We start from the raw sequence: 27701 nt of genomic DNA, 5'->3' as shown, positions 1-27701 counted from the left end.
AGCATACTTTTAAACAATAAAATAAATATTATACTCTGCAGACACAGTACAGCATAATGGTGAGCAATACAGACTCAGGTAGCAACTTCCTGGTTCAACTACTCCTTGCCTGTCTTTGTTGGGTTAACTACTTAGCTTTCCTGTGCCTAAACTTCTTCTTCCCTGTAATGGAAATAACAGTACCTGTATAAGTTCGTCCAGCACTAACCCTCTAGTTCAGAGGTTGGCAGTCTACCGCCTGCAGGCCAGACCTGGCTTGCTGCCTGTTCTGGAAATAAAATTTTATTGGAATCCAGCCACAGCCATCCATTTATATATCCACTTATGGCTGCTTTCACAGAGCAGTGGCACAGTTAAGTAGTCCCAGCAGAGACCTGACAGCTCACACAACCAAAAGTACTTACTATCTGGCCCTTTGCAGAAAAAGTTTGCTGGGTTAGACCATCAGAGCTCTATGGTCTTGTCAAAATTTAACATGTCATAATTCTGTGGTCATGTAGTAACTTAACTAGCCTGGAGACCTGCTCAGGAAAAAGTGACATCTACAGAGCAAGAGATATTTATTTTATGAGTTAGAAAGAGTTAAGAACCATGAAGAGGGCTTCCCTGGTGGCGCAGTGGTTGAGAGTCCGCCTGCCGATGCAGGGGACACGGGTTCGTGCCCCGGTTCGGGAGGATCCCGCATGCCGCGGAGCGGCTGGGCCCGTGAGCCGTGGCCGCTGGGCCTGTGCGTCCGGAGCCTGTGCTGCACAGCGGGAGAGGCCACGACAGTGAGAGGCCCACGTACCGCAAAAAAAAAAAAGAACCATGAAGAGCTGAAAACTCTACAAAGGTGTTTAAGTGTCAAATTATCTATCTGAATTGACTAGAGATCTTGAAATATGTGAAGTTTGAGTTCCCTTAAACTCTGGGATGTTGACGTTGGATGGACCAGAATGAAAGTAATTTGTTCAGTCTTATCTAAGAGATACGAGTCAGGGCTATAGGCAGAAAATAAGAAGATTGAAGAGGAAATAAAAGAGAGTCCATAATAAATTGTTTTGAATATTGCTTTTGAAAAGAAAGGATCATCCCTATCTGTGTGCTCTGAGTGAACAGTGATGTACGTGTGTGTACGTGAGCAGAGCTGTCGGCTCTCCCTGGAGAGAAGAGAACAGTCTGAGATGAACATGACCCAGGTCTAAGTTGTGGAAAAACCCTAAGTGAAGAGATGAGAATCACTGGAATAAGTGATACATTCATGGAGGAAAACGGCTCTCATATGATGAGTGGTTTTAATCTTGAATTTAAAGGTCCTCAAAATCTAAATTATTTTAATCAAGGCCAACTTTTCCATAAAACAGTGTTTTAACTAAAGATTAAATACTTGGTCAAGTGCGTAATATCCTTCTTTAAAATTATACAGAAGTCACCGTCAACTACAAAGAGGTTTTCTGGAATAAAAAGCTTTTTATACAGTCAGCAATGCAGTGAGAGGATTAAGAACAGGGGCTCTCCATCAACTTCCTCGATTTCAAATCCTAGCTTAGCCACCTTCCTTCTAATGAATCCTTAGTGTCTTAAGCCTTGTTTTTCTTGTCTATAAAATAGGATCAATAAAAGTACTAACTTTAGAGAGTCTTGATGAGAATTAAATGAAATAATTCATGTCAAGTACTTAGCCCAGAATCTAAGAAATATTGCACACTCCATAGAAGTTAGCCATTTTAATGTGGGCAATATATAGAAACTAATTGTGAAAAACATTTTGATGACCTACCATGTAATAATATACAGTCATCCCTTGGTATCTGTGGAATATTGGTTCCACAACCCTCTGCAGATACCAAAATCCTCGGATGCTCAAGGCCCTTCCATAGAATGGGTCTCAGTTGATGCTCTGTGTCCACATGTTCTGCATCCACAGCTTCAACCAGTCACAGGTCCTACGGTTGGTTGAATCCACAGACGCAAAACCTGTGGGTGTGAAGAGCCAACTGTATTGTGATGGACTAAGTTCTTTCACTTACGGTATTTCTGCTTTATTTTTGGAGCAGCAAAGGTGAAGGTAGGGGTCTTAGAATTTCGAGGATTAGCTCAGGGAACATTTTAATAAGGATTGTATTAGTGACAGTACAGGTCGACTTGCTGCTGAAACACCGCAAAAATACAGTGACAAAAGAGAGAAAAGTTTCTTTTTCTTTAACATGCCCACCCAGCGTTGAGTAGCCCGGCGCTTAAGGCAGCTCTGTTCCATGAGGTCCTCTAGGACCCAGGTTCCATTTATCTTGTTTCTCCATCTTCGCCTGCAATAGGTTGTATAATCAAAGCCATTTCACCAGCATTGTCTTCTTCCATCCTTCAGGAAGGGAAGACAGTGAACGAAGAGCAAGCCATTTCCTTTTTAAAGGATGGGGCACAGAGCTTGTACACGTGGCTTCTGCTCCCACCTCATTGCTGAGATCTTAGTCACTGGGCCACCCGTGGTTGAAAGAGAGGCTAGAAGATATGACTTTAGCTAGGCTGCCATGCCCCCAACTAAAATTCCATGGGTTCTGTTATCAAAAGGGAGATGAAAAGAATGGATGGTGGAATCAGTTAGCAGTTTTCTACTGGCGTTGCTATGGTAACTACTAATATTGCTTCATTGATCCCTAGATACTGTTAATTTTGAGACACATCATCATTTTATGCAACACTCAGTAAGAAAAACCATGCTATTGAAACTGGGCACATTGCTTTCTTATCAGCCGAGTTGTGGGACACGTCCTAATTTTGAGATTTTTCAGCTGTGAAGAGTGTGTGTCTTGGTATAGAAGAAATACAGTACTGGAAAGACTTAGGAAAAGAAAGTGATCTAAAGACATCCATTTTTCAGTCTTTTTCTGTGTGTGTGCCTTTCCTTGGGGCAAGCATAGGCAGCAGATACGCAGCTTTGGTTGACCTGTTGAGCGTAATGTTCAGAACAGGTGATTGACAAGGTATTGTACTCTCCGCGTGAATTTAAGTCAAATTCCTATGACTGCTGGTAGAGGGACTTTTGACTCAAAGTCTTGGGGAAAAGTTGCCTAGATTTTCAGTCATTCTGGACCGGATCTGGAGTTGAGTAAACAGACAGTGAGGGTCCTGTTTTTGCTAGCCAGGGTTCTCACTTAACAGAAGGACAAAGACCGAGGGCTATAGTCTGAGGGAACAGACATGGCCATGGCATTTGACTTCCTGTCTCCACATTCAGTCATCACCCAAACACTGGCTGAACACCAAGCACTTTGCTTGGTGCCCTCCAAGACCTCCAGAGCTCATGCAGGGAGAAAAATAAGTAGACCCGTAAAAGCATGCAGTTGCGTATGGGCTATGATAGAAGTCTGGTAAGTAGAGGCACAGACTGGGGATCGTCAGTTCCCAAGACCTCCCAGTGGCAGGGAAATCAGGACCGGGGAGGTGTAAGGACTCTTCAAGCAGAAGTAGCAGAATATGCAAGTGCATGGAAACGTGAAACAGTGGTCACTTCAAGGGGACTGAGTTATGATCCCTTTGGCACACAGGACTAGAAGCAGTGGGTATGTCCAGCTTTGTTTCCCTTACAGTGCCTTATACATAGGAGGCAAACAGCAATATTGGTTTAATCGAATTAAAGAAAGGACCAACTTCTTGGATGGCCAAATAGAGACGAGCTGAATTTTCCTGGATCAAAAAGATGCCGGATTCCAGTAAATGGACAGAAGCAAAAAGATACCTTTGGTGCCCCGCTTGTTCGGGAACTTACCGTTATTCTAGCTTATTTGGCAACTTAAGGTTTGAGGATTTAATGGATAAAGGAACTTGTTTGGAATTGCTCTCACCAGTCTTATGCTTATTTTCTCCAATTTAATAAATGCACAAGTGTATTGTACTTTAGAACACACCTTTCATCCTTGTTTACTCAGCGCATATAGTACTGCTGGTATTACCGTAAGAATAGATTCTCAATGCAGCAAGTACATCTTTGTGAATTTGACCTCTTACAAAGGCTAGAGAATCAAACTTCTTATTCTCAGGTTTTAAGATGTAATAACGAAAGACCCTGGTCTGTTCAGTAAGATCATCTGGTAGCTTTGAATCTGGTCAATGACAAATCTATAATATGCAGATGTCTCTTGCTGTATATTGCTACTGAAATCTGCTTCTATCTTATATAGATCACTGTTACAGATGAGGAAGTTAGTAATCCATCCTTTTTAGATCTGGTGAGAACTCCCCAAATGAGGAAGTGCACACTTATACTTATGTTTGCTTGGTAAGTTTGACTTGTAATGGATTCAAAAGCTTGTGTCAAATTTACAATGCATCCCGTCCTTCAGATCAGGTTGAAGTTATCTCTTACTTGTTCTCCCTTGTCTTTCAATGTTGCCCCAGGTTCACAAGTGCTGTGGTTTATCAAGGACTTGTCATGCGCCTGGGAATTACAGGAGGCAACCTCTATATCGACTTTTTCATCTCGGGAGTTGTGGAACTGCCAGGAGCCCTCTTGATCTTACTAACCATTGAGCGTTTTGGTCGGCGCCTACCCTTTGCGGCAAGCAATATAGTGGCAGGAGTGGCATGTCTTGTCACCGCGTTCTTACCAGAAGGTAATTGTCCCCTAAGTCTGTTTGGCAGCCAAGAACTTGAAAAAAATCTTAAAATAATCAAGAATGGAGAACTTGTCTTTAGAAAATGGACCATAGCATCAAAATCGTAGTGCCAGTCGTGCTCTAGTGATGTCACTCTGTTTTCTGCCTAACCAGCCTAACTACTTTGAGTATAAAAGATTGGTTCTATAGATTTTTCTGTTTTCTCCATTTCTCAGTTCATTTATGGATGAAATAGATGTGAGAAATCTAGCTTGGAGTGATGTAGTCTACTTTTTAAAAAATTTTAATTGAAGTATAGTTGATGTACAATGCTATAAGTTTCATGTGTACAATATGGTGATTCATAGTTTTTAAAGGTTATACTCCATTTATAGTTATTATAAAACACTGGCTGTATTCCCCGTGTTGTACAATATATCCTTGTAGATTATTTTATACCTAATAGTTTGTACCTCTTAATCCCCTACCCCTATGTTGCCCCTCCCCGCTTCCTCTCCCCAGTGGTAACCCACTAGTTTGTTCTCTGTATCTGTGAGTCTGCCTCTTTTTTGTTACGTTCACTAGTTTGTTGTATTTTTTAGATTCCACAGGTAAGTGATATCACACAGTATGTGTCTTTCTCTGTATGACTTATTTCACTTAGCATAATGCCCTCCAAGTCCATGCATGTTGCTGCAAATGGCAAAATTTCATTCTTTTTTATGGCTGAGTAGTCTTCCATTGTGTGTGTGTGTGTGTGTGTGTGTGTGTGTGTGTGTGTGTGTGTGTGTGTGTGTATATACACACATATATATATATATACCACATCTTTATCCATTTATCTTTTGATGGACAGTTAGGTTGCTTCTTGGCTATTGTAAAAACACTGCTGTGAACATAGGGGTACATGTATCCTTTCAAATTAGTGTTTTTGGTTTTTTCTTGGATATAGACCCAGGAGTGGAATTAATGTCGTTTATTTTTGATCACCTTTATCCAACTTAATTTTGTGATATCATTGACCCTGTTTCACATTTCTTCCACGTGGCCAATCCCATGTGAAACACTGAGGTTGCAAAGGGAAGGAAAACACGTCTTGACTTCAGAAGGTTGACAACCTAGTGAGGAATATAGACACTTCAATGCTCTCACAGCAAACTGTGATAAATGAACTAATAGAATGATTTACAAGATTTAGAAATAGGAACAAAAAGGTGCAAGAAGTGATGAATCCATGGGGCTAGTCAGGAGAAGCTTCCCAGAGGTGAAAACTAGGCACGTAGGAAGAAGGAAGAGAAATGTGCCCGACAGAGGGGAAGGCTAGGAGTGATTTTACAAAGGAAAGCATGGTTCTCAGAAGTACGCACCACCTTTGATGGTTCGGGAACCAAACGTTCTTTGTTATCACAGGAATATCCTGGCAAGGAGGCTGAGGGATCATCTGTCACCAGTGGAGATGGCCAAGAGCTTGGGCGTGGTCTTGTGAGCTTCAGGTGGAGGACAGGTGGCCTCCAAGTGGTTGCAGTTTGGACAATGGCAATGAGGAGGAGAGAGGCTGAGAGCAGGAATCAAGGTCGTGGCAGTTGGGCCTGAATGGGAGACAGTGATTTCAGAGATGTTTCAGAGTTAAATGGGGGGGGGGGGCGTTTGATGACCGGTGTATGGTACAGAGGTTGTCAGTGACTCCAAATACACTGTTAATGGAAAGCCGGTTATCTCTGCCTCGGAACACAGCGGGCACTGGACAGAGGAAGCCTTTCAAACTCCCAGGGAACGTGTGTTTTAGAGCAGATCTATTATTTCAGCATTTCAGGAGGTGTGGGGTGGGAGGTGGCTGGCAGAGCTGGAGTCCCCGTTAGTTCTTTGTGTCAGCACAAGAGAAGCTGCCTTTTCCTTTGCGAATCCTCTGCGGATCAGGGAAGAACTGATAATACTGTGGAAGTCGAAACAATCAGACATTTACAGATGAGTTTATTAATTAAATACATTTACGAAATCCCCAAACATCAGATAGACCCTATTTAAATAAAATTACAGAAATGCCCATCTTCAGAAAAGAAGGGTGGAAAAAAGATGTGAAGTCCTGTCATACTGGAATGGTTGATGATAAACAACTGACTGTTTACATTTATCTCATTTTTCTTGAGCGTATTAGTTTCCTAGCACCACTGTAACAAAGTACCACAAACTGGGTGGCTCACAACACAGAAATTCATTCTCTCACACACCTGGAGCCTGGGAGTCTGAAATCCAGGTGTGGGCCAGGCCATGCTCTCTCTGAAGGCTCTAGGTGAGGATCCTTCCCTGCCTCTTCCTAGCTTCTGGTGGTTGCCAGCCATCCTCGGCATTCCTTGACATCATTCCAATCTCCTCCTCCATCTTCACATGACCTTCTCTGCATCTCTGTGCCTTAACTTAACCATTATATCTGCAAAGACCCTATTTTGAAATAAGGTCACATTCTGAGGTTCTGGGTAGACATGAACTTTGGGGAACACTATGCAACCTACCACATTGAGTTAACACATTATAAGAGCTGGGGAAGATATTGGCCAATGCGCATCTATTTAGTGTCTATTAATTTCTGCCAGTAAACTAAGAATAGAGATAGTGCAGTGAACAAGACAGACATAATTTCTGTCCTCGGGAATTATGCACAATTTAGTAGAAGGTGACAGATCAGGAACACTGGAGACTTCACTGTTCTTTCTGTTTTACTTTGGCACTTTTTCTTTTTAGGTTTAATTTTTAAATGTAGTTCCCTAAGACAACGTCATCTGTTCTCATTGCATCTGGAACAGGAATCAAATATTAATTACGTATTCACTGCATATGAAGTTAGGAAAGTGGAGAGAAAGATTAATGACTGAAGTGTGGCCCATCTTTCCATTATGTAACTTTCCCCAGAAGATCTTCTCTGGCCTTAGACTGACTGGGATGACTTTAATGTCTGTTGCATTCAGCATGATCCCAGAAACTATTGAAGATCATATGTCCAAACCAATATTGAAGTAACTAAGGGGGTGAGAATCAAGCTATTTTATAGAGAACACGCTCATATATTAGAAAATACAAGGCAAAGAATAGATTTTTCTGTTTGGTCCGATCAGTTTTATTTTGCGGACAGAATTTCCCAATTTAAGCCTTAGAATAGTTCTTAGCAACATTGAAAATGAATTGCTCTTATTCTGGATACATTTTTATTTGTATATTCTGCAGATTCAGCCGCTTTTATAGTCACACGCTGGTCATAATTGACTGCTAAGAATAAGTTCAAATCCCTAATGCTGGGAGATGCAAGAGGGAAGAGACATGGGAACATATGTATATGTATAACTGATTCACTTTGTTATAAAGCAGAAACTAACACACCATTGTAAAGCAATTATACCCCAATAAAGATGTTAAAAAAAAAAAGAACACTGAAAAAAAAATCCCTAATGCTGTGTGTGAATACCAAATATTAGCAGAGGTTTCTTGCTTGAGTTGACATCCTTACTTCCACTTAAGGGAACTTCGGGACTTGGTTACTTGGGCTGTTGAATTAACATTAGAAAGGCTTTTCCTCTCAGCCTTTCTTGACATCATCACCAGGATGACTGCCCCTGAAGAGAATACTGAGTAGCCTTCTAGGGGAATCAGCTCTAAACTTATCTCAGAGAAAACGGTTTAACCAACTTTCCATCCACTAAGCATGACTTCTCATGGTCTGAAGAATGAACTTCTGGAAAAGAAAGGCTTTCAGGCTGTATCCTCATTTAAGACTCACTGTTTCTGACCCAAATTTTTTAACTCTAATTAAAGCCTGAAAAATAAAGAGCTTTCTAAATCCATACTCACCTGCCATCTTTAATTTGACTTTATTCAAGATGGCTGCAAACTCGACAGTTTGGGTAAGTCTTTTTGAAATGAAAAAGTTGTCTTGGACTTTTCTCTTTAAGTAAAAAGTAAGTCTGTTTATCTTACTTACTAGGAATTTTCACTACATTTTATTTCAGAACTCAGAGCAGATGGTGCATTCAGAGGAGATGTAAAATTGTGTTTGTTTAAAATCCTGCATCCTTTCTTCAAAAATTGAGGTATTATTCTCAGTAATCTCTACCAGCTTGACCAAATCCCCATCAGAGGGACTTTCTTTCTCTGTGTTCTCAGGAGTTCATGGGAGGTAGTTTCAGTTTCAATCCTCATTCTTAACTTGTTGTTTTCTGCCATTGCTACCGGAAAGATGTCTGTTGCCACTCCAGGGTGAACTTAGCATATTCCAGGGATAATCAGAAGTTTGTATGTGCATACGTAATAGTCATACATAACTTACATCTCCTATGAATTGCTTTCATTTTACCCTTTAGTTAAAATGAGCAGTGCAGTGCCTTTGGGACTTCTCTTTTGTTACACATTTCAACAAAATCTCTGTCCCAGTGCAGTTAGATACTGGCCTTTACTTCTTAGAAAGAGTTGAGGGCCTTGAGAAAACCTGACAGCATTTTCTTAACGTTTTACTGAATTCACTAGCTATTTATCTGTACTCATGGAGCTAACCACATACATTTCTCATGGAGCGGGGGAGGGTGTGTGTGTGTGTGTGTTTTAATTTGGTTTCTTGGTTTTTGTTTGTGTGTGTTTTTCCGCAGTCAGTTATAAACTTAAATTGTCACGGAAGTTGTCAGTGGGACTCACTTGTAGAGCTGTCGTGATTCAGTAGAAAAAACTATAGCTTAAGAACCTAACCTGGGTAATCAAGTTCTTTCCACGGGAGCCAACAGCGTTCTTCTCAGCAGCCTGAGAGCAGCGAGAGGTTGCCTGGTCAGGCCGGGACCCAGGGAATCTGAGCGCCAGTTGCCACTTAAGTTCCCCAGCATCTGCCACCGCACCACCTGCTCACTGAAGGAGGGGGTGGAATGCATTTCCTAGTCCCCCTCCCTGGCCTTAATGAAAAAGTAAAGGCTAAATGAAACACTTGTTTACAACTGGGCCAGAGCAGATGGCGGGCCCAGTGCATCAGCACGACTCTGCTGTTGTTCAGTCCCTGGTGTGACGTTAATGTGAGTACTGCAGGTGTCCTCAGCTGGGAAGAACATGAAGGACACCAGGACGTCCTCGGCCAGTTTGCAATCAACATATAACGAACTGGAGCCTCCCAGCAGCGATCTGGATTCTGGAACCCTCTTTTTCTTTGCTTGCCCTCCTAGGCAACTGTTTTATTTAATGAGTTTTAGCTTTTTTATTGGTTGAATATTCTCTAAAGAGAACACACAGAAGGGGAATTCCCTGGCGGTCCAGTGGTTAGGGCTCCTCGTTTCCACTGCAAGGGGCACGGGTTCGATCCCTGGTTAGGGAACTAAGATCTTGCATGCTGTGTGGTGCAGCAAAAAAAAAACAAACACGTAAATCTACTGAGCTTCATCCTTTCTCTCGTCCTCCTCATTCATGCCTACTTTTCTACTAAAAAAATTATATATTCAGGAAAGCGTGATAATTCTAAAAGACAAGAGGACCATTTAGTGCTGAGCAAGCATAAATAAATATGAGTATAAAGGGAGAAGGTTTCCTTTTCAAAGATGGAAGTCAGGCATATGCTGAACGCCCTTGGCTTTGCTTTGGAGAGTAGATAAGCTGCTGTTCACGTGGTCATATGTCCTCACCCAAGTCTACTAAGAAAGGATGGCATAAAATCAAAACTATTCATAAAACGAGATACCGCCTCACACCCGTCAGAAAGGCCATCATTAAAACGTCTACAAATAACAATTGCTGGAGGAGGTGTGGAGAAAAGGGAAGCCTCCTACACTATGGGTGGGAATGTAAGTTGATGCAGCCACTATGGAAAACAGTATGAGGTTCCTGTTGCCGTATGATCCTGCAGTCCCACTCCTAGGTATATATTCAGACAAAACTTTTGTTCAAAAAGATACATGCACCCCTATGTTCATAGCAGCACTATTCACAGTAGTCAAGATGTGGAAACAATCTCCATGTCCATCAACAGATGAATAGATAAAGAAGATGTGGTATATGCACACAATGGAATATTACTCAGCCATAAAAAAGAATGAAGTAATGCCATTTTCAGCAACATGGATGGACCTAGAGATTATCCTACTAAGTGAAGTAAGTTAGACAGAGAAAGACAAATACCATATGATATCACTTATATGTATAATCTAAAATACAACACAGACAAACTTATCTACGAGACAGAAACACACTCACAGACATAGAGAACAGACTTGTGTTGGAGGGGGAGGGATGGAGTGGGATTTGGGGGTTAGCAGATGCAAACTATTATACAGACGATGGATAAACAACAAGGTCCTACCATATAGCACAGGGAACTACATTCAACATCCTGTGATAAACCATAATGGAAAAGAATATGAAAAAGAATGTATGTATATGTATAACTGAAGAAACTAACACAACATTGTAAACCAACTATACTTCAATTTAAAAAAAAAGGATTGCATCAACTGCACAACTTTTAAGAAATTTAGAGCACTGACTTTTTAGAGCAAAAATGGTTTATGCCTTCTTCCCTTAAAGCACAAAAGAAAGAAAATATTTAGTAGAGAACATTTGGCATTTCCCACTAGTTACTATGGAGGAAAGGAGTGTTTCCTCATGTAACCAAAGCAGCCCTAAAACAGTTCATTTTTAAATGAATGAACAAATCAGTATTAAAGAATCTGGCTCCTTCTGGATGATTTCATAGGCAAAGTAGAAAGACCTGGGATGAGGGAAATAAGGAAAGACATACGCCCTGGTGATGACGCACGGCAGAGATGTCCCCTCCCGGAGATCTCAGTTCTCGAAGCCGTGCTGCGCTTTAGAAACCAAAGTCAGTTTCAGGTCCAGATTGTTCCTGGTCTGTTGGGAACAGTGATTCTGTGTGTCATCACTAAGGGGTATGAACAGAAAGAGGACAAACGGGCGTCAGACTGCTGTGATGGTTTTCAAGGGCACAGGCAAAGACTACCTTCCAGACAGAAGGCCAGTGTGCTCAGGCCCTCTAGGAAAGCACTGCTTGGAACGTTGTTCTCAAGGTAGTGGCTTCTCAACAAATGCCTTGACTTGTATTTCTGTAATCCAACCCTGCTCAGGAAGGCAGCTGGTGCACTAAATACTAGCTGTCCTCCCAGTTGCTGTTGTTGTTGAATTTGGGCTACAATATTAGGAGGTATCTATCATTTGCACTTAAGATTAGCAGATTTACGGCCGGGAGAACACTAAGCAAATGCCCTTTGTTGTTTTGTAAAATTGTATTGAAAGCAGACCCTTCCAAATTTTCTGTTTTTGCAGGAATACCCTGGTTGAGGACCATTGTTGCTACCCTGGGAAGATTAGGCATAACCATGGCCTTTGAAATTGTTTATTTGGTAAATTCAGAATTGTACCCAACAACATTACGGTAATTCCAACATCCGTATCGTGGTTTCTCCTAAGTAATTCTGCAGCCGCATGTTTGAAGTTGACTTAAAAACTATGAAATAGTTTTCTTAGCTTGGCGACCTATTAGCCTGGGCTGGATTCAGCCCGTGGAAAAGCTAAGTTTTGAGTTGTAGCTTCTTTTTGCATTATTATCATCAATATCTTCATACACAGTTGGGGGTTTGTGGAAAGGCACTAGACCCGAAATCAGAAAATCTGGGTAGCGTGCTTGCGTCACGGGTTACATCTTCTTTCATCAGCAGCGCTCTGTGTAAAGGCTACAGCCTCTGTTCTGACCACACTCCACAGCCGGTTATTGAAGGACAAGATGAAACAATGTGCATAGCTAGTGCAGATTGGCCTCCTTTCTTGGGGGAATATTCCTGAGCACACCTTACTGCCAATCTGGGGTGCCAAGGAGACACATAAGCGCCACAGAGCAGGCTGGGTAGTGAGCCGCTGATGGAAGATGGATTTCCACCAATACTGTAGACCCGCCCCCGCCCCCAACTAGCCTCACTGTGACTCAGCTTTTAGCCAGATGTGAACTGGTGCAGGTTGGAAATGATGCGCTTAGGGTATGAGAGAGGAGAAAGTTTCAAAGTTAAAAGCTAGAGAAGTGGGAAATATGGTTACAATTTCTCTGTTACTTAGATATCAGAAAATGTTACGTATCTTGAACTTATTTAAATACTTTTTGTTTAAAACAATTTTTTTGTTCTGCAGGAACTTTGGAGTTTCACTCTGTTCAGGTTTATGTGACTTTGGGGGGATCATAGCCCCGTTTCTGCTCTTCCGCTTAGCGGCCGTTTGGCTAGAACTACCTCTCATCATCTTTGGTAAGTTCTCCCTTTATATCCTATTCTTAAATGCTCTCATCCACATTTTCACGTTAGTAGAACCTAAAATGATCATCAGGCTGGATATCAATTTTAACCATTTGCTCTTTTTATAACAGCTGTTTCCGTTTTGAGGAAGCACCATGAAATGTGGACCCTAAACCATTTAAATTTACTTTACATTAAGGGCTGCTATAAAAAAGTGTTCAGTTTAGCTTTCTTCGTTGAGGTTCTGAGTTAAAATCAAATATTATGAAACTTTTTTATAATATTGTGGAACATAACCAGTAATTTTCCAAATAGGACCAAATAATAGGACCTTCTGTATGTTTAAAAACAAGCCTAAACAAATTGTATTGTTAAGCGCTCCATGCCTCTCAGTGTTGTATCTGCATGTGCTTTATGCTAAGCACGCCATGCCGAAAGATCAGAGACACAGAAGCCCTTGTAGACACGTACCATAACCTCTTTGATGCCCCTCAAGTTCATACCCTCCTTCCGACCTTCAATCTTCATGAAACTCATGAAGGGATAGAACCATAGCATAGGGAGGGCCCTTAGGGTAATTCAGTCCAGTGCATCTCCAGTGCTGTTTCTGCCCAGATCTCATACCCTCCTCAGCAAGAGAGGATGCTGGCTGCCCCTTGCTCACCTACCTTTCCTCCACCTCCACTTCCTTACTCCCGGTAGAGGTTTTTTACCCATTGCTCCGCAGTTTAAGCTCCAATGAAAACATTGCATCCGTGAGGGCATACATCCGGAGGAATGCAGGAGTCCTTCAGCTGTGCTAGGGACCATAAAGTCAGCTTCTAATCAACTGACACCAGTGATTCCATAAAAGATCATTTCAAACTCTTTCACGGGATCTGATAAACAAGCTCAGCATTGATTCTGGGCCAGCATGAAAAAGCAAAGAGAGGCCACTGTGCAACCAGGACAGAGCTGCCTGACAGCCCAGGCCGTCGAGATTCGGGGCTTGCCTGTGAGCCCGGCTGGAGGAGCTGGGCGCTGGTGCTGCAGGGCAGGCCCTTGCTTCGCAGAGTCTGGCTGCCTTTCCAAACAGTCACAGGGGAGTGTGATAAATAAGGGCACCATGAGAGCACATCGCAGGGAGCACCAGCCCCGTGGAGTCAGGGAGCAAGGGGGCCTCGTGGAGGTTGAATAGGAATTATGCACGTGAGGGGTGTGGGCTGGTGCTCTAGGCAGCGGGAAGGCCTAGAGTAAGAGGAAGTTAAAGGACAGAGTGCAGTGTGTAAGTTGGGGCCTGAAGAGAGATGAAGCTGGGGAGGTGAGCTGGGGCCGGACCATGGAGGGTCTTCTCTGATGTGCAAAGGGTCTGCTCTTTATCCAAAGAGCAGAGTTTCAAGCCGGGGTTAACAGTGTCAGGTTTGCATTTTAGAGACATGACTCTGATGGCAGGTATGCCTATGAGTTAGAGGGGGACAGTGCTATTGGTGAGACGATTCAAAGAATGTTGGTGTAATCAGGTAAGAGATTTCCTAAGGACTGGGTCTAGGGTGATGGCACTGAGAATGTTGAGGAGTGGAAGGATCCACAAAAACATATTGGAGGTTGAATTGGCAAAAGGGGGTGATTGAAGGGACGAGGGCCAGAGGGACCAGGGAGCTGGCAGCCGGCCTCCGGGCTGGCAGCACCGTAGGTGGCAGGGCCAGCCCTAGTTTAGTGAATGTCAGAGGTGCCTGTCTGCAGGAGGACGCGGAGGGATACTGTTGGGGCTGTTTGTAGCATGAGGTGCCTCTAAGAAATCCAAGTTGAAATGGTGAGAGGCCAGTAGGTTTGATGAGCTGAGTCGGGAGCAAAGTGTGGCCCTGTGATGAATGTTTGGAAGCCATCTGGATGTAGATAACCACTGAAACCATGGGAGTGACCGAAACCCCGTCTACAGGGAACAGGACAGAGTGAGAGGAAAGAAGGGGGCCCAGGACGGAGCCCTGAGGAACGACAGAGCATCCAGCATAAGCAGAGGGAGAGGAACCAGCCAGGGGATGAGAAGGGATGCAAGAGGGGCAGGAGGGAAACCGGGAGCGTGGGGCAGGGAAGCCAGGGGACAGCGGGTGAGGTCACCAGCCGCCAGAGCTGCCACGAGGCCAGGCAGCAAAGACGAGAAGCAGGGCCACTGCACCTGGTGGTGGCAGCAACTGGCGACCTGGCTGGAGCAAAGCCAGAGGGGACATGGAGCAGAGCCGGATTAGGGCAGGTGGAGGTGGGAGGTGACTCTGGTCCGCCAAGGTCAACTGTCAAGTTTTCAAGAATTTTTGAGCCAGTTTAAACACATTCATCATTAAAAATGGAATATATAAAATAGATTAAAAACAGAGGTAATAAATACGCACACCTCATCAGTTCCTGATTCATTGAGTTCTACTGCATCTGTCCCTGAGGCTGGTGCGTCCACCGTAGACCATGGTGGAGATGCTGCCGCCCATCTCCCCAGAGCCTCACTCGCGACGTCACACTGCTGGTTTGAATCGCTCGCATCCACGATGGGCGTATTTACACCACGGAAACAGGGAACTGCTGCTGCACATCAGGACTTTATTTTCTGGAGAGCTGGTTGTTAGACATTTACCAGCACAGCGCTGGGATATGAAGGTGTGTAGAAAATAGGAGAGGATGGTGTTTCAAGAATTGCGGTTCTAAAGAACGGAAGAAGGGAGGATGGTGAGGTTGATAGAAGGCTCTTTAAAGAGGAGAGATTTGAATATGTTTCAAGGCGACCACTGATGGGTTAAAGGTGCTGGAGGGAGAAGATGAATCACTACAGCACGGAGCCCACAAAGACGCCAGGAGATGCTCTCGGGCAGATGTGGGCACAAGTCTTGGGTGTCACATGATGGAAGCAGGAAGGGGAGGGGCAGGGTGCAGTGAAAGGAGGCTGAGGGACTCCTCACTGGTGGCTTCTATGTTCCCTGTGAAGTAGGAGGTGAGGGCTTCTCGGAGTGTTTGGCACTTGGTAGGTCCTCAGTAAATTGTGAAACGAGTGAATGAATGGATGGATGCCAAGAGCACAGGAGCGATGGAACTGTCTAGAGTTTGAGGAGGGCTGAGAACCTGTGAAATCATGACAGAGGAACGCGGGGCAGGGTGACCAGAGGGCTGCTGTGGGGCAGGATGAGCCCAGGTAGTGAGCACAGCGGCTTCCAGACTGAGCAGGGGGCCATGAGGGGGCGCTGTGCGCTCCCGGTACCGTAACGCCTTTCTCCTGTTCCACAGGTATCCTGGCATCTGTCTGCGGTGCTCTTGTGATGCTTCTGCCTGAAACCAAGGGCATTGCCCTGCCAGAAACAGTGGATGATGTAGAAAAACTTGGCAGGTACGGTACAAAATGCAGCACATCCTAATTAAAAGCAGCATTTCAAACCCACTGGGAAAGGACGGTGCTAAGAAAATCGAACATCCAGGGGGGAAAATATAATATTAAATCCCTATCTTACATCTTAAGCAAAAAGTTCAAAGTAGATTTAAAAGGTTAATGTAAAGCAAATCTGTAAAATAATACGTTTTATTTTTTAAATGTGGTTATGAAGAGGGAAACATTTCCAAATAAGGTGTTAAAACTCAGAAGGAATCTAAAGGAAAGAGACTGATGATTGGACAAAGTAGAAATAATTTAAATGTGCATCGATAGGCAACCAATGGTGAAAATGATAATATATCTATAAAATAATTGAGATATATCTATATGGAAAGACATGGAGGATTTTCAAGGTGGATTACAAAGTGAAAAGTCACAGAACAATGTGTTATAGTATTTATTAAAAAATAAAACCAAGAGTAATCCCTCTCTATAACTAGATGGGAAAATAAATGCTAGTCAGATGAGGATAGAAGAATGATAGCTCAATCGATAGATAGATAGATGAATGATAAGTGATACATAGAAAGAAGATAGGAGAAGGACAGTGAGAAAGAGACTGAATTTGGGAAAAGGGTGTCTAAATGGTGTACAGGGAAAGTTAATATCCAACCAACATATGAATATGAAATATGTTTTTGTTATATCAAGAAAAATCCACAGTACACATATTCTAATCTCCTCTGAAATCTTCCATAATAAAAAGATAGGAAGAGAGAATATGAATATGAGAATGCATAGGAAAAGATCTAAAATGATAAAATATACCCTCTGGGGATAGAAATCGTTCGGGAAGTGGGGATGTGGAAGGGAGGACATTACTTTTATACCCCATAGACTTCTGAATTGTTCGATTTTTTATTTTTTTAATTACAACTCATGGTCTTGTATCATTTGTGAATTTTATTTTTTTAAATTTTTAAAATTTTCTGGCTGCACCGCGTGGCATGTGGGATCTTAGCTCCCTGACCAGGGATCGAACCTGTGTCCCCTGAATTGGAGGTGTGGAGTCTTAACCACTGAACTGCCAGGGAAGTCCTCATTTGTGAATTAAAAAAAAATAATTTAACAGCTAATTTTATTTATTTATTTTAAATTTACTTTTGGTTGCATTGGGTCTTCATTGCTGGGCATGGGCTTTCTCTAGTTGTAGTGAGCGGGGCTGCTTTTCCTTGTGGTGCGTGGGGTTCTCATTGTGGTGGCTTCTCTTTTTGCAGAGCACAGGCTGTGGGCACGCAGGCTCAGTAGTTGTGGCTCGCGGGCTCTAGAGCGCAGGCTCGGTAGTTGTGGTGCACAGGTTTAGTTGCTCCACGGCATGTGGGATCTTAGTTCCTGGACCAGGGATCGAACCTGTGTCCCCTGCATTGGCAGGCGAATTCTTAACCACTGCACCACCAGAGAAGCTCCTAACAGCTAATTTAAAAATAAAAATCCATCTTCTTCTAAACAGTGACCTAGAAATTAAGAGTATGGATCTCTAAATTTTTAAAAAGTGTATCAAAAGTATTTATGACAAGACTGAAATGTTAGTAACCTCATGGCAGTTTTATTCTTCACTTGACAGACTGGGAAGAGAATAGAAACCGACATTTTTTAGGTCCTTATATACGTGATCAATGGTTTCATATATGTCATTTCATTTACTACTCAAAGTGATTGTGTGCAATACAAGTTCTTATCCTTACTTTTTTGTATACTAGGAAATCTATGCTCAGAGAGACTTCACAACTTCTACATGCTAGTACTGGGATTGATATTGTCCAGTGTACAGGTGTGACTATTGTTTTGAGTAGTTTTATTATCTTATGCTGTATCCTACTTGATTATGAGTATTTTAATAGCAAGAATCCCCTGGTAGTATTGGAAATTTCTCTCTTCATATCCTCTTTTAATGAGGTCCCATCCCCCTCCCCAGAGATAGGCAACCATCGCTCAGAAGTATTTCAACCAGACCTTTAAAACCTATACAGTGATTTCATAGTCCTATTTCTTGATGCTATTTTGAAAAATAAGATTGACGAATCATCTCAGAACTTTCCTAAGAAAGGCTTATCAGTGTACTCAAAACCAAACCACCAGCTGACTTCTAACAGGACTGGGCAATCAGAGCACAGGTGGACATTCGTCCCATGAAGTAACCCAGTCAGATTCTTGTGCTTGTTTGTAAGTAAACTGATAGGTAATGGCTTATTCCTCAACCAAAGCTCTACCTATGTTTTACCGTAAAACAATGCTACATGAAGTCTGAGGTGTGGTGGGAGATTCTCTTTAAGACATTGCCATTTTATAAACCAAAATTAAGTTAAGAAATTTATAAAAGGAGGGACTTCCCTGGTGGTCCAGTAGTTATGAATCTGCCTTCCGATGCAGGGGACTCGTGCTCAATCCCTGGTTGGGGAACTAAGATCTCACGTGCCACAAGGAAACTAAGCCCACACGCCACAACTACTGAGCCCCCGTGCCACAGCTAGAGAGAAGCCCGCATGCCACAATGAAAGATCCCGAGTGCTGCAACTAAGACCCGACGCAGCCATAAATAAATATTTTTTAAAAAAAGAAATTTATAAAAGGTATCAAAACTGTCCTCTTGAGTGTTACATCATGGAAAGACTTGCATCATCCAGAAAGGATAAACATGCTGCTAGCTGTGTCATCACAGACAATTATTTGGTTTGTATGAGCGTATGGGGGCCAGATCAGGGTGGGTGGTGTCCAACCCTGTCACCCCAATTGCAGTCATGCTAACAGACCAAAGGAAAGAAGACTATTTAAGGTTAGATAAAGCGGGGGAAATGGTGAGAAAGGAAATAGGATTATCTTCAAATAAGATATCCAAACTTTAAGGGCAACTTCTCATGGGCTGATGTGCCCTGCAGGATCTGTTCAGGGCTGGGGTATGCAGGAGAGCATCCCGGCCGGGATTATAGGGTCAAAAGTAAGAAGTTCAGTGCTGACTGTTGGTGGCACAAGCCTGGGAATGTGTCATTGGAGTTTTAAGACGTCTAACTCAGTGGTGCAGAGTTATTTTCCTGCACATCTGCTGCCCTCTCTTGTGAATGCCCTCTGTGCCAACCCTCCAGTGACAGGGACTGCATTCTTCTTTTTGACTCGACTCCATTTGCTGCTGCTCATTTATAGTGAGCGTGGTAGACTCATTCTTGATCCCCAAACCAGTCAGAAGTCAGATTTTCAAACTCATCAGGAAAAAGTGGAGGAAGAGGGAGTGATTTGAGATCAAGACTCTTTTGCCAATTCAAACATATTAAAAATAGAATTAAACAATTGGAAGAGATGGAGTTTTGGAGGTGAGAAGGCCATCTCAATGGTGTGCAGGGAAAATTAATATACAAGCAGTACATACACAGGAAGAATTCAACCAACAAAAATTCAACTTACATGAATTTTTTTCTGTTTGTAAATTTTCATAATTAAAAAATTGGGTAAATTAATTAATTATGCCTGGTCCCTACCCTTGAAAAAACGTCTAATAAAAGTCTGATCTATGGTTTTACAAGTTAAGCACATTGATTGCATTCTATAATCACTTACTCAGGAACAAAAACTACTTAGCCCCAAGTTATGGAAACCTGTTAGCATTTTCCCTTCTACAACAGCACTTAGTCATTTTCTCATTTCTGCTTTCTTTTGTTCACATCAGCAGCTCATTTCCAAACCATCTGTTACAGAGTAGAAATTCATAAAGAATTTATATGTGCTATAATGCTAATTAACCCCTGCCTAGGGATTGAGGGCAGGCCAAAAATGACTTGGAGACAGTTAATTTTGTTCCCTTTGAGTTGGGTTTTTATGAGCAGTTACGCATGAGTGTATTCGATCAAAACCAACTATGAAATTGAGTAATAACAAAAAGACTTCCTTCTCACTAGTTGTGTAATCTTTTATAAGGACTTTCTCTTTTCTCCTTTGTTTTGTTAGTCCACATTCCTATAAATGTGGCAGAAAAAAGAAAACTCAAGTTTTGAGCTCTCACCTTTGAGCCCCCTGCCAACGATGCAAGGGAAGAGCTATTCAGGCTGGTCCCCCCAAGGAACCGACGTGCCTTGCAGAGACGTGTGTGTGTCCACTTCAGCTGTGCAGCTCCAAGTGTTTTTAATACTTTACATAGACATTCAGACTATCCAGAGTATTTTTATACAATGTCGGATGAATCAAGACTCATTGTGCTGTCAAAGTTTCTGGGAACATGTAATATGTGACCGGTTTAGCCAAGAGCCCGTTGTGTGCACAGCTCCTCCTGAGGTTTTTTCTCACGCTGGGGCAGTGTCTCTGACCCACTGGGTTACAGAGAGACAAGAGAAGCCCCACCCAGTTCTCAATGACGGTTCCATCAGGAATGCAAGATGTGCAAACCAAGGATCTGGGGCAAGTGTACAGAAATGGGTTCATCAAATCTGATCAAGACATGAAGGCTCTGAACTGAGGGTTCTGATGATTCCAGGGAAGATGAAGATGTGGGAATCTTGTTAATGCGGAGACTGAATCTAAGGACCTCGGGCCACCTGGCTCTGAGCCTTTGCTTTCTCTTCTCACCTTAAGCTCCTGGAGCATCTAGGGTTGCAGGTACTTTTAGGCCTTGTTCCAGAAATAAGAACAAATCTGCTGGACAATTCAAGGATTTGGCTCTATTATTTGTAAAATCAGATTGGTCCTGAGATGATTCAGGATAACTGCGGTCCTCCTTTAGTGGACGCCTAGAGCCACATATTCAGTGTTTTACTGGTGAAACCCATGGACTATGACTTCATGGGTCTTCAGATTTTAATCATACAGGGATATTTATCTTATATGTGTGAGTTCAGCTCTATGATGATGCCCATGGTCAAGAGTGAAAACTATGGACAAATCTCATTCAATCTTGACACTTTTGCCTTGTCTTGGGAAGAAGCTTACATTTTAGTTTGAAAGAAAGGTCAGTTATATCCATGCTTAAAAGAATGAGCAGAAGTTTATATTGTACATGACTTTACAGGTACTAATAAGGGATTGGATCTTTCTTTTTTGTTACTGAGACTTTTTGAAATGTGGAGTTTAAATACAAATATGCTGTCTTTATGATGTCCTGCTTTCTATGTCACATTTGTTATATTTTCAGGTTCAGTATGTATCTTATGCAGAATTGTTTAATGAATTATTTTGGGTGGACAGGTAAAATGGGAGCCAAAGGGAAACCTTGCCAGTGAGGAAGAAAGTTTCTATGTGAACGTGTGACGATATGTACGGTGTACGTGCTAATTGTAAAATAAGTTTTTAATCCTTAAAGCACATCAGAATTGAATATGAATACTTTATTTTTCAATGAAATAAACACAGTTCTTTAAGGGTGTAATGCTGCACTTACCCTTTATTCATACACCCTTGCATTTTTGTTTCTTTTGCATTTTTCTCTTTGCTGTGAGATGACTGTTGCTTCTTGATACTATCACCTTGGAATTGTATTTTGAGTTGACATTTGGGTTCTGATAACAATAAAAAAATGTAAATTGTCAAGAAAAATCAATTGGCATCCTTTCTCTTCTTTCTGAACGTGAGTCACTGTAAAACACTCTTCCCGTGTGACAAAGTATACTACATATCCAGGCAGCCAATTACTGATGGAAATTAAATAGTCCACCTTCAGTATATGTTCATTGCTCCTTTCCAGGCTCTTGGCACCATTCCTAGACTCATATGTGACCCAGAATACCATTCAGACTCTTAGCTGGTCTTGTGTTACGACACTTCCATTGCCCGGTTTACTTCTCAGAATACAGCTGTCTGCCCAGGGTCTCCTGTGCTGGGCTAGAGTCAAGTTGTCAGTAACAGATTTCATTCCCAAGAACAGAATTTGCTCTCATGATTCCCCATATATGCTGCAGCTTTGAAAACATTCATCTCAGTGCCAAAAATAAAGACATTAAAGATGTGTGACAAGGTAAATATATAGGTGACTTACTAGGGCTTCTATGTTCATCTTACAGGCTTCTCGTTCCTCTCTTCCTTATGAGAGGGAACAAAATCACTCAGGTCTGTAAGAGTTACACCATTTACAATTGGTAGGATGAATGAAGAGCATGAAAACAGTGAAAATCAAAAAATTAAGTCAAAGGAAGTACAGAGTTTATTTTCAACAAATGTCATAGCTGTATTGCCTCATTATTACAGAATCCAGCAGTCCATGGACAGGAACAAGTTATCCACAGCAATACAAACAAATGTTGCGGTTGGCAGTAGCTAGTAGCTAAGTACAGTGTCAAACTTAGTTTGATTACCGTCAATTAGTTTTGAGCACGCTGAATTCCCTACCCAGGTTCCAGCTTCAGATCCGCTGATGCTTCACTCTGTCTCCCATCTAATTAATTCTTTCTCATTGTTTCTTCAATCCAAGTAACAAACTTAGAAACACGAACGTACACACCAGGCTTATTGGGGCGTGCACAGCCAAGACCCCATGAAGTGACTCCTTGTAAAATGTATTTGTCCTTCTCAAAGCAAACCAGAGGCCCTCCACTGTCACCCTACACAGAAGAAGGGAAAAAACCATGAGAGGATTAAGCTTCCATCCTTTTAGTATGGGATGTCATCCTTCTATTACCCAAATGTAAGTTGTTCCCAGTATTTGAACATCCCTTTCCAACCAGAAAGGAACTTAGTAACATATTATTGGAACATCTGCTGTGCTTCAGTACTAGGCAATGTACGTTTAACGAAACCGTACCATTTAGTGTTTCCCGGGGGGAAAAGAAATCCCTTGTGAAAACTGTATTCATCCCTTCAAGCCTTGGGGTTTCTCTTAGGGAGGGTAACCCCAGGAACAATCTTAAAGGAGGTGTGGGAGGGTCTTTGTCTTATACCAACCTCCCTTTCCTACTAGAAAGGCCACGTCCCGAGTCCCACCCAAGATCCCCCTCCCAGAGGCGTAGGGGCTGTTGCCGTGATGGTGCTTAACTATTCCCTTACAACCAGTGTGGAACTCAAGGCCGAAGAAATCACCCTAGATGACCTGAATCAGCCTTCAGAGACACACTTAAAAGGTTTCTGGGCAACATTTAGACTGTGGCCTTCGACTGACAAATCCTTCTCGAATTTGCTGCTTTGGGGCTGAAATGTCTAAGGGGCCAAAACAGGCCAACACAAGATGAACTTTGATCTCTTTAGTCTTTTGTTACCTGGCAGCTGTCAGCACCTCCAGTCAGATGCCCCGCACACAGCTCGGTGGGTTTGACTCTCCCATTCAGATACTCATAGCGATTGCACACCTTGTTTTCAATCACAGGCAGCCGGGCTTCCTTGAGCAAGCCAGCACCGTAAGTGCCTGTGTTTAAAAAGATGAAACACATGGTGACTGGATCGAAAACGTGTCCGCAAGGAAGCTTCCAGAACAACAGAGCAGCAATGATAGATCTCATGTTCATCGTGAGGTTGGATAAAACAAGAAGTCAGTTCCTGGTACTAGTAGAAATCTTTCTTTTTTCTTTTTGACCCTTGAAAGTATAAACATTATATAAGATTTCATGTTCCCAAGACCTAGACTTAATTAACCTGGGCTTCTTTATGGGATTTTGAGGTTGGTTTGTGTTGTTATTTTTTGGTTTCTTTTTTTTTTAAACTATAAAGAAATTTACTTTTAATGTATAAAGAGAGATTGAGAAATAGTAGTGCTACTGTTTTCATATATTCCCTTCTAGGATTTTTATATGCTTCTTTTGCTACTTATAGTGCACATTTTTTCCACACAAAGTTATATCATAAAGACTTTCATAAACCTACAATCTGTATAATTCATATTTTAGTTGGGAGTGACTGATTAATGGGTTCGGGATTTCCTTTTGGGGTGAGGCAAGTGTTCTGTAAATAGTGGGGACGGTTGCACAACGTTGTGCAGGTGCTAAATGCCACAGACTTGTACTCTTCAAAATAGTTAAAAAAGTAAATTTTACGTTACGTATATTTTACCACAATATTTAAAAAAAAGAACAACTGTCATTTACTGACAATTGACTTTTTCAGGCACAAGCTCATTATGTGGTGTAGCTCATTTAATCCTTAAAACAGTCCGATCACCTAGGCACTTTTGTCGTTCCTATTGTACAGTTAAGGAAACTGAGGCTTAGGAAGGGTGTGTCGTTTGCCCAGGATCACCCAGCAAGTACGGTGGAGCTGGGATTTGAACTTGGGTCTGCAACATCATGGCCCAAATTCTTCACCACCACGTTCATTGGCTACAACAGCTGCTCTCAACGTGTCACTTCTTTGCTCCTACAGGTTATTCATATTCCTTAGTATTTTCTTAAGTCTAAGTTCTGAGGGATTATATAGACATATTTATGGTTCCCAATATCTTTGCCAAATATTTTCTAAACAGGTGTGACAGTGTAAACTGTCACTAGAAAAAAAGCAGCGCACAACAACCTTCTGAGCGTGTGGGGTCTAATAATTTTCAAATGCTTGCTAATGTGATGGGTGGACATTGTCTTAATTTATTTCCTAATTTACATTTCTTTTCCGATTAGGGCCAGTAAAGATTCTTTGATGTGCTTGTTTTCCTCACTGTACTTCTTTCTTCGTGAGAAAAACTGCTTTTTCTTACTTTGGCAAATGGAAATAGAACCCGTGCACAATCACAAGAAGTGATGATGTTTTCCAGATGGACACACCCAGGTACGTCTCAGCATTTTCACAAATAATCCAGTTTTCCAATTTTGCAAGCCCAGCTTTCATGAGTTTTGCAAAATCTTTGCGTTGCCAGCATGAAACAGCCAAGAAGAAAGGTACTGCTGCTTCTCCAAAGACTTTTAATAAAATCGGAAAATTGTCTTGAGTTCAGAAAACTTACACTGGAGTTGACGGGAGCACCTAAGAGAACCACCATCTGGAAAGAAGAGGCGAGTCCCAGCCCTGGGCAGGCAGAGCCACTGAGGACGGAAGTCCTGACCACAGAAGCATTGGGTAGCGGATGCATTTTCTGAATTGGGTGGATATGCAGAGGGTGCGGCCTTCTCAAAAATTTTTGCTGAAAATTAATTTAACTGAGTGTCCTGCTCTTACATCTGCTTTCTGAGCAAGACAGGCATCCTGAGGCTAGGGACAAATCCACTGCTAGTTGACCAGACGCCTTCGTGGTCTGTGCAGAGGTGCTGCCATCGTGTGGCCACAGGAGAGATGGTGTTTCTGAGGGCCTGAGGCTGAGGGTGACCTAGGGACCTGATGGGGTGGTGGGGACGTCGAAGCAGGTCCCCGAAAATACCCAGCGACTGCTGATGAGGGGCTGACATGAATGACCCCCTCGACATCAACCCTTACCTTGCTTTGGAATACGGAAGTCAGGGAAAGTCTGGAGACTAAAGGGGAGAATTCTGACCTCACACAGAGAGGCTGATTGATCTGATGTCATTACTGACACATAGAAAATTGGTAAACAGACCTGACTCATGTTTTGTGACTCCTGATCCAATGAATACATTGAGAATCATTTTCTCCAGTTAGACATTCAGACGAGGCCTGGAGAGACAGGGGAACCCAGTGCAGGGTGATAGTTAGAAAAGTGTGGGTGCTGGGTGAGACAGAAGAAACAGTGAATGGGCTTGCGGGGGTCTGGCAGGCCTGGGTTCCATCAGGGCTCAGCTACACACAGGTTACGTGGTACTTATTGATGACAGTGAGAGTGGTGATGACGGGGAGGGTTGGGGGCCGACCATGACGGCGATGGTGATGATGATGATCCTGAGATGGTGAGGGTGATGGTGAGGACGGTGGTGGCGATGACGGTGTCCATGGTGATGGTGGTGGTGATGATGGTGGTGATGGCGGTGGTGGTCGTATCATAGGCACAGGAGCTGCTGAAATACCATCTCCAAAGCACTGAGCTCTCCATATGCACTATCTCAATCCTCACAGTGACCTCACAGGGTGGCACAGATGAGGAAACCAAGGCTAACATGTAGAACGTAATTTGAAAACACGGATTTTATGGATGAGGGCTTAGATGCCAAATGGTACAAAGAGGTAAGGTGACTTGTCCCGTTCGCCCAGCTGGTGGCAGAACCAGAACTACTTTCCAGGGTTCCTGACTCCCACTCTGGTGCTCCGACCAATGCTTCTGAGAAAGTGAGGCAGAGATCTAGGACATTCTTATAATGTTCCTAGGCCCGAGTCTGAAGGATATAATAATAATTTTTATTATAATATAATGCAGGGCATACTGCAAAGAGAAGACGGGATTCCCAAAATATAGTACCAGCTGCTGAGCCAGGATCCTGCAGAAGCGTTTCCTCTCTCATCCTCACCCCGTCAACCAATACCAAATACCATCCTAGAATTGGGACCTTTCTTTCTTTTCCCTGCTGTCAGTCTGCCCTACTCCCAACAACGTCTCCACACAGAGCCAGGCAAGTGGGTGTTTGGGGAGACTAGTTTAACTATAATTTTTGTTGTTGATTTGCACCATGTTTGGGAACTCTGTGCGCTTAATTCACATGAACGACAATCTAACACCCTTAATTTGTAGCTTGTGTCAAAACCCTACTTACCTGGGGACACAATATTAACCTTGGATTTTTGGGGTCAGAGTCTCAAGGAAACACTACCCTTCCCCTCATCCATGTCCCTTGATGACTGATTATAGAGACGGAGGCAGATGTCCAGACAAAGTCAGGAAGGGAGTGGACCTCACTCACTGATAGAAATCGGTACACATGCTCATTTTCCCATGTAGGTTGCAGGTCAGAACAAGTTCATCTTGTGAGTCACAGAATTTATCTTACCTTGGGTTTCTCCCCAGCCAGTGATGTAACATACTGTCCGGTCCGCGACCACATAATTCGGGGATGGCAGACAAGCTGGGATTACCTTTTCGGTGATGATGGCAGGGCTGAAAGGAAAACATCAAAAGTTACATTTGACTGCCCTGCTGGGAGACTTCTGCCATTCATCTGTTGGTCACAAGATCCCACCTGCCCCAGAGCCCCAGAACGCTCTGAGCTGGTATTTCTTCCTTGCTTCACTGACACAGCGCAATGTAGAAAACAACTTTTCATCCCCACATTTGCCTGTAGTATCTTATGAGTCAAAAAAAAAAAAAAAAAATAGAACATTTTGTTTTAAAGGCACCAGTTGTGGACAAGAAACTAGAGGTGGGAACAGAGATGACAATGACATTTAAGGTCTATTCTCGCACTATGGGAATTTTATACCAGGTGCACACTTCTAGATGAAGTTAAGAGGGCTTCAGTCAGCAGGTGGACCATTCGGCTGAAATACAATCACAGGGCTTTAATAATAGCAAGGGCCTTGTGCCACTAGGAGCAGAAGCTGCTCTATCTTCGGGTCCTCAGGTTCCTCACCCATGAATGTTACAACACCGTGGCTGGAAGAATCCAATATAATGCAAGATACCAAGTCAAAGAGGATTAGAAGTAAGTACCCTGCATAAGCAAAGTAGTGTTGTTTTCCAAAAACTTTCACGTTAGAGTTCCAGAGAATCAAATATTAGAA

At 42.7% G+C, this 27701-nt stretch overlaps 2 protein-coding genes across 2 annotated transcripts in view; one reads left to right on the top strand and one right to left on the bottom strand.

Moving 5' to 3' along the window:
• Window positions 1-21384, top strand: part of SLC22A3 (solute carrier family 22 member 3) — an 88678-nt gene extending 67294 nt beyond the window's left edge. Inside the window, exons 6-11 of the mRNA XM_004278876.3 lie at window positions 4158-4255; window positions 4375-4589; window positions 11868-11976; window positions 12723-12835; window positions 16070-16169; window positions 20148-21384. Coding sequence (XP_004278924.1) covers window positions 4158-4255; window positions 4375-4589; window positions 11868-11976; window positions 12723-12835; window positions 16070-16169; window positions 20148-20208 — 696 coding nt within the window. The 3' untranslated portion in view covers window positions 20209-21384. The remainder of the gene's footprint in view (window positions 1-4157; window positions 4256-4374; window positions 4590-11867; window positions 11977-12722; window positions 12836-16069; window positions 16170-20147) is intronic.
• A 112-nt stretch (window positions 21385-21496) lies between these two features.
• PLG (plasminogen) overlaps window positions 21497-27701 on the bottom strand; it is a 45422-nt gene continuing 39217 nt past the window's right edge. Inside the window, exons 17-19 of the mRNA XM_004278875.3 lie at window positions 26972-27078; window positions 23378-23523; window positions 21497-22726 (exon numbers count right to left, since the gene is read on the bottom strand). Coding sequence (XP_004278923.1) covers window positions 22565-22726; window positions 23378-23523; window positions 26972-27078 — 415 coding nt within the window. The 3' untranslated portion in view covers window positions 21497-22564. The remainder of the gene's footprint in view (window positions 22727-23377; window positions 23524-26971; window positions 27079-27701) is intronic.

This window comes from Orcinus orca, chromosome 12, assembly GCF_937001465.1.
Source record: "Orcinus orca chromosome 12, mOrcOrc1.1, whole genome shotgun sequence".
NCBI classification, from domain to species: Eukaryota; Metazoa; Chordata; class Mammalia; order Artiodactyla; family Delphinidae; genus Orcinus; species Orcinus orca.
This window is presented reverse-complemented; position numbering and strand designations above follow the sequence as displayed.